Source organism: Wyeomyia smithii, chromosome 1 (genome assembly GCF_029784165.1).
Source record: "Wyeomyia smithii strain HCP4-BCI-WySm-NY-G18 chromosome 1, ASM2978416v1, whole genome shotgun sequence".
In the NCBI taxonomy this organism is placed as follows: domain Eukaryota; kingdom Metazoa; phylum Arthropoda; class Insecta; order Diptera; family Culicidae; genus Wyeomyia; species Wyeomyia smithii.
Window position 1 is genome coordinate 86,969,196 of NC_073694.1, and position 12,309 is coordinate 86,981,504.

At 38.4% G+C, this 12,309-nt stretch overlaps 1 protein-coding gene across 2 annotated transcripts; it reads left to right on the forward strand.

Moving 5' to 3' along the window:
* Positions 1–10,057: 10,057 nt before the first annotated feature.
* LOC129723776 (protein obstructor-E-like) lies at positions 10,058–11,855 on the forward strand. Of its 2 annotated transcripts, none has more exons than XM_055678202.1 (5): positions 10,058–10,218; positions 10,613–10,828; positions 10,900–11,106; positions 11,162–11,378; positions 11,553–11,853. In XM_055678202.1, exons 1-5 carry the CDS (start codon positions 10,173–10,175, stop codon positions 11,590–11,592), a joined length of 726 nt encoding a protein of 241 aa, XP_055534177.1. In that variant the 5' UTR covers positions 10,058–10,172; the 3' UTR covers positions 11,593–11,853. The 2 variants fall into 2 exon arrangements, with proteins under 2 accessions (XP_055534177.1, XP_055534169.1); XM_055678194.1 differs by having other exon boundaries at positions 10,082–10,227; positions 11,553–11,855.
* Positions 11,856–12,309: the final 454 nt, after the last annotated feature.

Genomic DNA, 12,309 nt, shown 5'->3' on the forward strand with positions numbered 1-12,309 from the left:
TATATATATATATATATATATATATATATATATATATATATATATATATATATATTAATATCACTTAGAACATTTAACTCTTTCCCTGAGAACCGTTCGCCCAATCGTTTTGTTGTCAAAGAATGAATTGTATATTTTTGATCAAGCATTCCAATAAACGTATGGTTTTTGCTGGAGAACCATGGACAAATTAAGAAAAACGTGTATATTCCTAAATAATTATAATTTTTCGAGCTTAAATTAGAAATAACTCGAAAACTAATGCCTTTAGAATGTTTACTACCAAGAGCTTTTTGATTTAAAATGACTTTTTGCATCTTTTGAAATCATCAGAATACAAATATTTTGAAAAATGTTTGAATTAGAATTTTCATAAAAAAATTCATCTACCATGAAAAAATTAGTTTTCATTTCTCCATCCTGGACATTTTTTTAAAAGTTGCGTAATAACGTCAAGTTTCTTTAAAAAAAAAATAAATAAAAAAAAATTCAACTTTTGTTTTTAAATTGAAATTTAATGTTTATTTTTAATTTTTTTTGGTCAAAAAAATTTTTTTTTGTACAGTGTATATTTTTTTATATTTATATTTATTTTTATATTTCAGACAGTTTTTCTATACAACCAACGGTTTGTGGGCTACAATGCTTCGAATAAAACCTGTGCCAAAAGGCATACGCCCTTTTAGAATGTAACTCATGGGTGTAAAAAATCTCTCCACCTGTGAAAAATGCTCAGTTTGCTAAGCCAAATAAGTGTGCAAAGTTTCATTCAAATCAAAAATGGTCGATTAAATTTTCACGTATTTCCAGGCGATTTGAAATGATTTTGCTCTGATGTATGTTATGAAAATTGAGTTTTTGTGACACAATAGACTTTTAAGTAGTTCTGGACATACGTCGGATTACTCGGGAAAACTATGAAACTTTTGATTGTCTTTGGATGTTGAAATTCCTAGCTGTTCTAGGACTTTTTCGGGTTGGAAATTTTCTAGCCTTCCCTAGATGGGGACATCCTCATGAGTCTCATGTTAAGTTCACGGTTTACTTGTGCTTTGCTTGCTGAGTTCGGCGGGAATGGCCTTGTTGGGACTGTAGCAATTTAGCTGATTGGGTGTTGGCTTAATTCAGATGTGAATAATGTCCAATTGATTGAAAGTAGTAAAATAATTAGAACTTGGCAATCTTGGTCGTAGAACGGCTTAGAAATTTGTGTTTAAATTTTTTTCTATTCAGTAATACTTTTTTTTTTTTTTATTCTCGCTTATTTTCCGTCGGTCTAGTTCCGCCACTGTTGTGGCCAATCACCGACGCCCAGGGAGGCGACTCCACACCCAGGACCCTAACTCACGACCCGTTTATCAACGGACCGGCGCCAACGGCTTTACTTCCTCATGCGATGGAAGGCGTGATCCCAGAGATTTTTCGCCTCAGAAAATCTTCCGGTGTCGGCTAGGATTGAATCTAGACCAGTTGGGTTGGTTGTGAGTGGATCACGCCACCTCACAACCATCGACACCTATGTCGGCGGTGGGATTCGAACCCAGGCGTCGAGCGTGGTTGGCGGAGACGTTACCAACAACACTAGGCCCCCGCTCTATTCAGTAATACTGCCGTTTAAGCATTGGAATATTATGGAGGATATTATATCTGTATTGACAAAACCAAAACGTTTTTTTGCTTTCTGGTTTAATTGAAGTAATAACTAATTATCTAATAGATAAATCTTTGTACGGGTAAGAGGCGGGACCTACATCATCATCATCATCATCTTTAATATTTTTTGGTCAAGAAATTTTTTTTTGTACAGTGTATATTTTTGTTATGATGCATTTTTAATTCCCTACAACTCATTCTCAGACGGTTTTTCTATACAACCAACGGTAAAAAATCTCTTCATCTGTGAAAAATGCTCAGTTTGCTAAGCCAAATACGTGTGCAAAATTTCATTCAAAGCAAAAATGGTCGATTTTAGACCATAGGTCATTTAACGCGATCTTGCTCTAAAGAGTCTTCGAAATATGTTTCTTTTCAAAGCTGGATTACACATTTTTAAACATAACAGGCAAAGTAATAGCCCGTTTCCAAAATTAGAATCAATGGGATCTTGTGGGGCAGCTAGACCTTCCATACGATACTGATTTAATGAAAATCGATCCTGCCATCTCTGAGAAACATGAGTGAGACTAAATAGTCTCCAGAACACGTTTCTTTCCATAACTTTTGAACCTCGCGTCCAATCTTTATAAAATTCGAAAGCTAAGGGTTTTTTAGGTGGCCCGTTCATTTAAAACCACACACACATACACACATACACACACATACACACATACACACACATGCACACATACACACATACACACACTCACACACACTGCACTACTTGCCGGAATTTAATGTCACTTGATCTAAACGAAATTTTAGTAGAGGAACGGTTATGGTTTGGGGAAGATTTTCTTATGACGAAAAGCTTCCTATCTGCTGAATCACCAACAAAATGAATTCCCGCAACTACTATGAGTTTCTGGAAGACGTTTTGGTTCCATACTTGGACGATTATATGGATGAACCTGTTGTATTTCAGCAAGACAACGATACTATTCATTTCTCCCGATAAACCAAGGCATGGTTTTCTGAAAAAGACATCGCCGTACTTGATTGACCTCATTCGTTGTTTTGCTTTCGTCTCGATTAGACGCAAATTGTTTATCTCCGTTTGAGTTCGCAAAATAACAATACACGAGTTATCGTACGGGTGTTTTTTTGTCGATTAGTTCTTGTGTTGCGCGATAACAATAGCCTGTTGTATATCGGCAGAAACATCTGCACACTGGTAGGGGCAGGCTACCCCGCCAGTGATTCGATACGCAGCTGATATATCAGCAAGAATAATTCTCCCGCACCGCTGTTACCCCGCTAGCAGCACGGACCACCATACGATCGAGCGAGTGGAAGTCAACTACAAGTGGCATCTACAAGGTCGCGTGTAAGATACGGCCACTGTGTCACAACACGAAGCTGGATCGTCATTGTTTGTTCTGCGGAGACACTCGATTAATCCAACTATCAGCCGTGAGGTCGTGACTTAGACGTTCGGTGAAGTATAACATTTAGAATTTTTACTATAATTATCAATATTATTACTATGTTATAATATTATTATTAATATTATTATTGATATTATTATAATTGTTATTATTATTATTATTACTACAATTATTATTATTATTTTTATTACTATTGTTATTAGTATTAGTATTACTGTCTTTTTTTATATTTGATCCATTGTAGATTGAAAAATTGTTTTTAAAATTTAATATCAACTACTTGAACCCCCCCCCCCCCCATATTGGAATATTTATCGTTTGTGTGCGGTAGAGCGTAACGCTCCCGCAAAATGGACGACATGCAGGTGCAACTTATCCTGGAGGTGGAAACAAACGGGGAAGAAATTGAAATTTCTCCCATCAGCTCACCCCTACCTTCGCCTGTGCCCTCCCCTTTGCCAAGTCCTGTACCAAGAGTACCGGAAGTACGGGTAAAAGCTTACCCAGATGCCGCTGGCGGTCCCTACGTTGTTTTTTTCCGGCCCATAAAGAAGCCATTGAATATTATTCAAATTGGCAAAGACCTGGCAAAACATTTTTCGGCCGTAACCGAGATTACGAAGGTGAGGCCGAACAAACTGCGAGTTGTCGTGAGTAGCTTGAAGCAAGCAAACGAAATTGCTGGCTACGAGCTCTTCACGAGAGAGTACCGCGTGTACATCCCTGCCAAGGATGTAGAAATCGACGGTGTGGTTACCGAGGGGAATCTCACTGTCGATGACATTTTGCGTCATGGAGTTGGCTGTTTTAAAAACCCCTTGATGCAAAGTGTAAAGATACTGGATTGCAAGCAATTGCATTCAGTATCCATCGAAAAAGGGAAGAAGAAATTCCTCCCTTCGGATTCCTTCCGAGTAACATTCGCCGGATCCGCGCTGCCGAACTACGTCCGCTTGGACAGGGTTCGTCTACCCGTACGCCTGTTCGTACCGCGGGTCATGCATTGCCAAAACTGCAAGCAGTTAGGTCACACAGCCACCTACTGCTGCAACAAGGCACGCTGCAGCAAGTGCGGAGGCAATCATGCTGAGACCGCTTGCAGTGGGGATACTGAAAAGTGTCTGTATTGCGAGGGAACTCGGCATGACCTTCCGGCATGTCCCGCGTACAAACAGCGCGAGGAAAAAATTAAGCGTTCCCTTAAGGAACGATCAAAGCGCTCTTTTGCAGAAATGCTTAAGAGAGCTGAGCCACCCTTGACAGGAAACATCTTTTCCTTCTTGCCAACTGATGAGGGTACATCTGACGATCCCGTCGAAGGGTGTTCCTATGCCTTGCCAGAGGGATCTAGGAAGAGGAGAATGCTCAACTCTCTTAATCTTTCTCGCAAAGGTCGTAAGATAACCCCTAGCGGAATGACCAATAAAACAACACAAAAAGGAAGCGGTGAAGAAAAACCGAAGCAAGTACCCCCCGGTTTTAATTTCAAATCAAACCAGGAGTACCCACTGCTTCCTGGGGCACCAAAAACCCCTCGTGCACCCATTTCTCGATCAGAAGATAAAAAAGAAACAGGGTTCATAAAATTTTCTGATATTGTGAACTGGATATTTAAAACATTCAACATACCAGATCCCCTACAAAATATTCTTCTTGCCCTTCTTCCTACAGTGAAAACCTTTTTGAAGCAACTAGCAGCAACTTGGCCCCTCATTTCAGCTATTATATCTTTCGATGACTAATTCGGCGAAAGAGGTTAGGAATTTTTTCACTGTATTACAGTGGAATTGCAGAAGTATCATCCCCAAATTCGATTTATTTTCTCATTTGATGAATACATACAATTGTGACGCATTCGCGCTCTGTGAAACCTTTCTCAATTCGAACGATCAACTCGATTTCCACGATTTTAACATTATCGTCGAGATCGAGACTCACACGGTGGAGGGGTACTTTTAGGGATCAAAAAGTGCTATTCTTTTTTCAGAATCGACCTCCCCTCGATCTCGAATATTGAAGTCGTTGCCATTCAAAAGAATTTGAATGGAAAAGACCTTTGCCTTGTTTCGTTATATATTCCCCCATCCGCGCGGATTGAACAGAAGCAACTCCTTGATATAGCAGAATTGCTTCCCGCACCTTTTATGATTTTGGGAGATTTTAACCCTCACTGTTCGCTATGGGGGTCGCTGTACGACGACAACCGATCTTCTTTAATTTGTAACTTGATCGACGACTTCAATATGACACTTTTGAATACTGGGGAAGCGACACGTGTACCTAATCCTCCAGCACGTGAAAGCGTGCTTGACCTATCCCTCTGCTCGACATCACTAGCGTTAGATTGCCAGTGGAAAGTAATCAACGATCCCCACGGTAGTGATCATCTTCCAATCGTTACATCAATTGCTAATGGTTCAACTCCCCCGAACCCAATCAATATTTCCTACGACCTCACACGTAATATTGATTGGAAGCGTTATGAGTCTATTATAGCGGAATCTGTCGAGACTTACGAGGAACTTCCTCCGGAGGAAGAATACGCGTTCCTAGCTGGCTTGATAATCGACGCCGCGACTCAAGCTCAGACGAAACCGATACCCGGGGTAACGATTAGACAGCACCCTCCCAACAAATGGTGGGACAAAGAGTGCTCTGAGCTGTACGCGCGAAGGTCCGCGGCGTATAAGGACTACCGGGAGTACGGCACTGTCAACCTGCTTCGAAAGTACGAGGCACTGGGCAGGCAGATGAAGAGCTTAGTAAAGGCGAAAAAACGCGGGTACTGGCGGCGGTTCGTAAACGCGTTGTCGAGGGAAACAGCGATGAGCACTCTTTGGGATACCGCCAGGCGCATGCGGAACCGTGACGTTTCGAATGAGAGTGAGGAGTATTCAGATCGCTGGATACTCGATTTTGCCAAAAAGGTCTGTCCGGACTCTGTACCGGAACAGAAAACCTTTCGTGACGCGTTTATAGTAACTACGGAAGAGCCTCCATTTTCGATGTTGGAATTTTCAATGGCTCTCCTGTCGTGCAACAATAAGGCTCCAGGGTTAGATAGAATAAAATTCAACCTGTTGAAGAATCTACCCGACTCTGCAAAAAGACGCTTGTTGAATTTGTTCAACAAGCTTCTTGAGCTAAATATTGTTCCGCATGACTGGAGGGAGGTAAAAGTCATTGCTATTGGGAAACCCGGGAAACCTGCCTCTGATCACAATTCATATAGGCCGATTGCGATGCTCTCTTGCCTCCGGAAATTAATGGAGAAAATGATCCTCTTACGGTTAGACAAATGGGTCGAAACAAACGGTTTACTTTCAGATACTCAATTTGGCTTTCGCCGGGGCAAAGGGACGAACGATTGCCTAGCGTTGCTTTCTACTGAAATTCAACTCGCATTTGCTCGGAAAGAGCAAATGGCTTCTGCGTTCTTGGATATTAAGGGGGCTTTTGACTCTGTCTCTGTAGAAGTTTTAAGCGCGAAACTTCATTCGCAGGGACTTTCACCAAATTTGAATAACTTTTTGCTCAACTGGTTGTCAGAAAAGCCTATGTATTTCTCACGTGGTGATTCGACAACTTCCCGAATTAGTTACATGGGCCTTCCCCAGGGCTCATGTTTAAGTCCTCTCTGATATAATTTTTACGTCAATGACATCGATGAATGTCTTGCAAATTCATGCACGCTAAGGCAACTTGCAGACGATAGCGTTGTATCCATTACTGGTAGCGAGGCTAGCGATCTGCAAGGACCATTGCAAGATACCTTAGACAATTTGTCTGAATGAGCTCTTAAGCTGGGTATCGAATTCTCTCCGGAGAAAACTGAGTTGGTCGTTTTTTCTAGGAAGCAAAACCCAGCTCAGCTGCAGCTCGTACTAACGGGTAAAACGAACTCTCAGGTTTTAGTCGCTAAATATCTCGGGGTCTGGTTCGACTCTAAATGCACCTGGGCTTGTCATATTAGGTATCTGACACGAAAATGCCAACAGAGGATTAATTTTCTTCGTACGATTACCAGAACCTGGTGGGGAGCCCACCCAGGAGACCTTCTGAGGTTATACCAAACAACAATACTGTCAGTTCTTAAGTACGGTTGTTTCTGCTTTCGCTCCGCTGCGAACACGCATATTTTTGAAACCAGAAAGAATACAATATCGTTGTTTGCGTATTGCCTTGGGTTGCATGCAGTCGACCCATACGATGAGTCTTGAAGTGTTAGCGGGTATTCTTCCGTTGAAACATCGTTTTTGGAATCTCTCTTACCGGTTGCTAATTCGATGCACAGTTATGAACCCATTAGTAATTGAAAATTTCGAGAGGTTGGTCGACCTTCAATCTCAATCCAGATTTATGACTTTATATTTTGACTATATGGCTCAAGATATTAATCCTTCTTCATACGATTCCTCCAATGTCGCACTTTTAGATACTTCTAATAATGCTATATTCTTCGACACCACCATGAAACAAAACATTTCTGGTATCACGGATCAATTGCGACCCCAAGAGATCCCTAAGATTTTTTCCAATAAGTTTAAACATGTTAGTTATGATAAAAGGTTTTACACTGACGGATCTAATCTAGATGAGTCCACTGGCTTCAGTGTTTTCCACGAAAATTTTACCGCCTCCTACAAACTCGATGCTCCTGCTTCCGTGTACGTCGCAGAACTTGCTGCTATTCAGTACTTGCTTGGAATCATCGAAACCCTACCCATAGACCACTACTTCATCTTCACAGATAGTCTCAGTGCCATTGAGGCTATGCGATCAATGAAGCCTGTGAAGCACACCCCGTATTTCCTGGGGAAAATACGGCGGGTTTTAAGTGCTTTAACAGATAAAAATTACCGGGTTACCTTAGCGTGGGTCCCTTCTCATTGCTCGATTCCGGGTAACGAAAAGGCTGATTCTTTAGCTAAGGTGGGTGCTATTGATGGCGATTTTTATGAGAGACCAATTGCTTATGATGAATTTTATAGCATTTTGCGTCAGAGAACACTCAACAGTTGGCAATCATCATGGAACTCAGATGAACTGGGACGGTGGCTACATTCCATTTTTCCTAAGGTATCGACGAAAGCATGGTTCAAGGGGTTGGATGTCGGTCGGGACTTCATTCGTGTGATGTCCAGACTTATGTCCAATCACTACACGTTAAACACGCATCTCTTTCGTATAGGGCTTGTAGACAGTAATCACTGCGTTTGTGGCGATGGCTACCATGACATCGAGCATGTTGTTTGGTCGTGTGCCGAATTCTGTGATGTTAGGTCCGAGCTTATAGATTCCCTCCGGGCCCGAGAAAAACAACCAAACGTACCCGTTAGAGACATTCTGGGAAGCGGTGATCTCCAGTACATGACACAACTGTACTGTTATTTGAAAAAGACTGACATTAAAATTTAATATTCTTTTGTCTATTTGTCAGAATACCCGTATACGACGCTGGAGACACGAACACGAAGAGCCTAAATCTATGTTTAAAAAACAAAAAAGAACACCAGTCGAAACACAAATAGATCGTATATCTTAATTAGTTTTAAGCAAGAATTGTATTTCCCTTCTCTCACCTTAAATCCCCACTAGCTCGTAGTCGGCCGCGAGAATAAATAAAAGGCCTCCCTCTTTTCCCTGCTAACGTAGAATTAATACGAATTGTACTTGGCTCAGTAAAACAGAAAATGTATCGTGCCGTGTCAAATAAACTAATTTTAAACCTTTAACTTGATTGACCTGCACGTAGTCCGGATGGCAACCCGATCGAGAATCTCTGAGGTATATTGGCTGCAAGAGTTTACGTACACAATAAACGACCTTGAATCATGCATACGTTCATGCTGGCAATAAATCTCTGTATATACTCGCCATAACCTTGTCAATTCAATGCCCAGAAGAGAATAAGGGAGGAGCTACAAAGTATTAGCCAACTGATTGACTCAGAAAATTTGAACTTTTACTACGTTGACTTGAGGCGCGTCTTAACGGATGCATCAGCTTATTTTCAATTTTTCGCATTTTTTTATTCTATCAAGTGCACCTTTTTTGAAGAAATGACGCTGTTTGTTTTAGTTTATGATAACAAATAAAAATATGTGATGACATTCAAAATCCAATTAGTTTTGAAAGAAAAACCTATGAAAAACATGGTGCGTCTAAACGAACGCATGTCACTGTATGCCATTCGGCCCTTTGGAACATTCTTAAACCTTCGATTTTGCCAGTGATTGCTATACTTTTCTAGAAGAAATCGCAATATCGCAAATTTCAAATTTTTTTAAATAACATTTTTCATGAATAAAATTTAAAAAATCAAAAAATGCTTTGAATGAAGGATTTTAATAAACACCAGGAAAACGACACGTAATCTCTAATCGAATGCAAATACAAGGTTTCATAGAAATCAATAAGTCTTATGTTTTCTCATTTACCTATTTTACATGGAATTCCTTCTAATCAAAAAGCTGAATTAGTTTTCGTCGAAATCCGTTACGTTGTTGAAAAGTATTGTAGATATTTTGATTTTTTTAAAAGTGTCGTAGAACCTTTACAAGTTCTATCAAAAGATTGTGTAACTAATCGTTCTTGTTGTTTGTTTCTCTTTTTCTCTCTTTTTTTTTCAATGAATTTAAAACATGTCTATGGTACTACCGATTTTCAATACATTTGTAATGTTCAAACGTGTCAGGCTTTGGAAGAGTATTTTGAAAATTAATGAAATAAAGTTTTCAAGAAGCAAACCAGATTCAACAGTTTGGCTGATTAGTTTGTAATTTTTTACAACGTAGTTTTTAGTACTTAGTTTTTTGAATCTTTAGAAAAAATGTAATACAACTTGGAAAATCTATGTATGATAAGACATTGACGAAGTATTGCAGTTTCAACCTAAGTAGCATGCTGTATCATTACTTCAATCTTGTTTGAAGAGAGTAAACCCAAGCTCAAGCATATGTATTTGTTCAACAAGGAAGGGATGCCCAAATAAACAAAAAGAAAAAGACTCATCAGCTGCGACTGCTAGTCTGGTAAAATCACTGGCAGTGACCAGTCCGTAGCTCCTCATTTGTGTCAAGGTAGTGAAAGAGAAAGAGAGATCCCTGTGGAGTCAATTTGAACAATATGTGCAAATCCCTATTCCTGGTTGCTCTTATCATTGTCGCTTGTAGTAAGTACAGTATGTATTGTATATATATATATATATATATATATATATATATATATATATATATATATATATATATATATATATATATATATATATATATATATATATATATATATATATATATATATATATATATATATATATATATATATATATATATATATATATATATATATATATATATATATATATATATATATATATATATATATATATATATATATATATATATATTATAGATTAGCTATGATCAAACAGCTTGTTCGCAGTTGGTTTGAAATGATACGAGCTGGTTATGAGATAAATTTCATGCAGATGTTTATTATGTAAACTCGACGCTTGCATAACCTGTCATAATAATTAGTTTCATATAACAATGTAATGTACTGAACAGATGCAGCCGATGATGACGAGTATTTCGAGTTCACCTGTCCGCGTGAGCAAGGTCAATTCGAAGATCCTTATCAATGCGATAAATATTATGACTGCAGCAACGGAAACGTGAAAGAGAAGTTATGTCCAGACGGGTTGGTTTTCAATCCAAGTAGTAAACTAAGTAATAAATGCGATCAAGTTTTTAACGTTGACTGTGGAAACAGAAAAGAATTACGTAAGTTTAATATGTAACGATATTTGTATTCTAGTGCAATATTTGTACAAATAGATGAAATTTTTTATCAGAAAAGCCAAACCCAGTTGGAGTATGTCCTAGACAAAACGGTTTCTTTCCCCATCCGGACTCAGCAATATGCAATGTGTTTTACAATTGTATCAATGGTCGCGAACTGGAAATGACATGTGTGGCCGGTCTACACTTCAACTTCGAAACCGGTACATGTGTTTGGCCAGACATGGCAAACCGTGTAGGCTGCGGCAGCAACGCCAACAGTAAGTTTTATGAATATGTTAGGATACGAAATAACTCACTTCTCTATAACTACAGAAAAACTTCAAGATGGATTCCAATGTCCACAAAAATTCAAAAAAATGGATAAAAATGGTCAAATAATTACGCATCCAAATTTTCCACATCCTGAGGATTGTTCAAAGTTTTATATATGTCTCAACGGTATTGAACCTAGAGGGGGGACCTGCGATGAAGGACTAGTTTACAACGAAGATCTCCAGCGCTGCGACGCACCGGAAAATATACCAGGGTGGTAAGTAATTTATATATTTTTTTCAAATGACAGTTTTATATATCTATGTAGTTATTTGAATCGGGTTCAACGGTTACTCATTCTCATTATACTCTGTCAAATTTTCTCAACTTGAGGGCTATCATAATCGTTTTAGCATGCAGTTTTAATTGCAATGTCAATTTCAAATTTCAGCGAGGATTGGTATAATCATGACGACAAAATAGAAGAGTAAAGTCTGTTTCCGGAAATCTTGAAAAATCAAACATACATCAAAGAATAAGTTATATTCTAATTTACTTATCCGGTTTTACTAATTTTCCAGAAAATTGACACTCAATAATTAATTTATAAGAGCGTTTATTTACACCAACATAAACATGAGGTGGTATCGTGCCGTGTCAAATATACAACTCTAAGTAAAAAAATAAATTGACATGAGTTGGGTACCTTAATCATTTTGACAATAAATGCCTTTCTCACACAATGAAAATACTGTCCAAATAGAACAAAAAGAAGATAGTTTATATGCTTATTTCATAATCAAAATGAATTTGCTCGCCGGGCTCGTCGCTTCTACGTTTGCTTACAGGAAAACTCATCTGAATCTCTGGAAAAGTTATCTTTGAGACACCAACATTCACAATATATTTTTTATTGTTTGCAGTTTGAGCTTTTTCATTTATTTTAATAAAAGTTCTGAAAAAGAAATTCAAATGGAGAAATAAAGTCAATATTTTTCATGAATGTTATCTTTCATGAATGTTATCTTTCAAAGATTTTTAAGTTTTATTTAAACATATATTAGAAAAAAATTAACTTTTTCAATAACAAAATATAATTTAGTGCTTATTTCAAACTTTTGTGTCATTTCGGTCATCTCTATTCATAAAATATCCATATTAGGAGGTATTCGGCCATTTCAGCCAGTTTTCCCGCATGAAGTCACCAT

Coding starts and splice junctions, on each gene's coding strand:
- LOC129723776 (XM_055678194.1), top strand. CDS start 10,173: ATGTGCAAATCCCTATTCCTGGTTGCTCTTATCATTGTCGCTTGTAGT. Junction 10,829..10,899: donor TGGAAACAGAAAAGAATTAC/GTAAGTTTAATA, acceptor ATTTTTTATCAG/AAAAGCCAAACCCAGTTGGA. Junction 11,379..11,552: donor CCGGAAAATATACCAGGGTG/GTAAGTAATTTA, acceptor TTCAAATTTCAG/CGAGGATTGGTATAATCATG.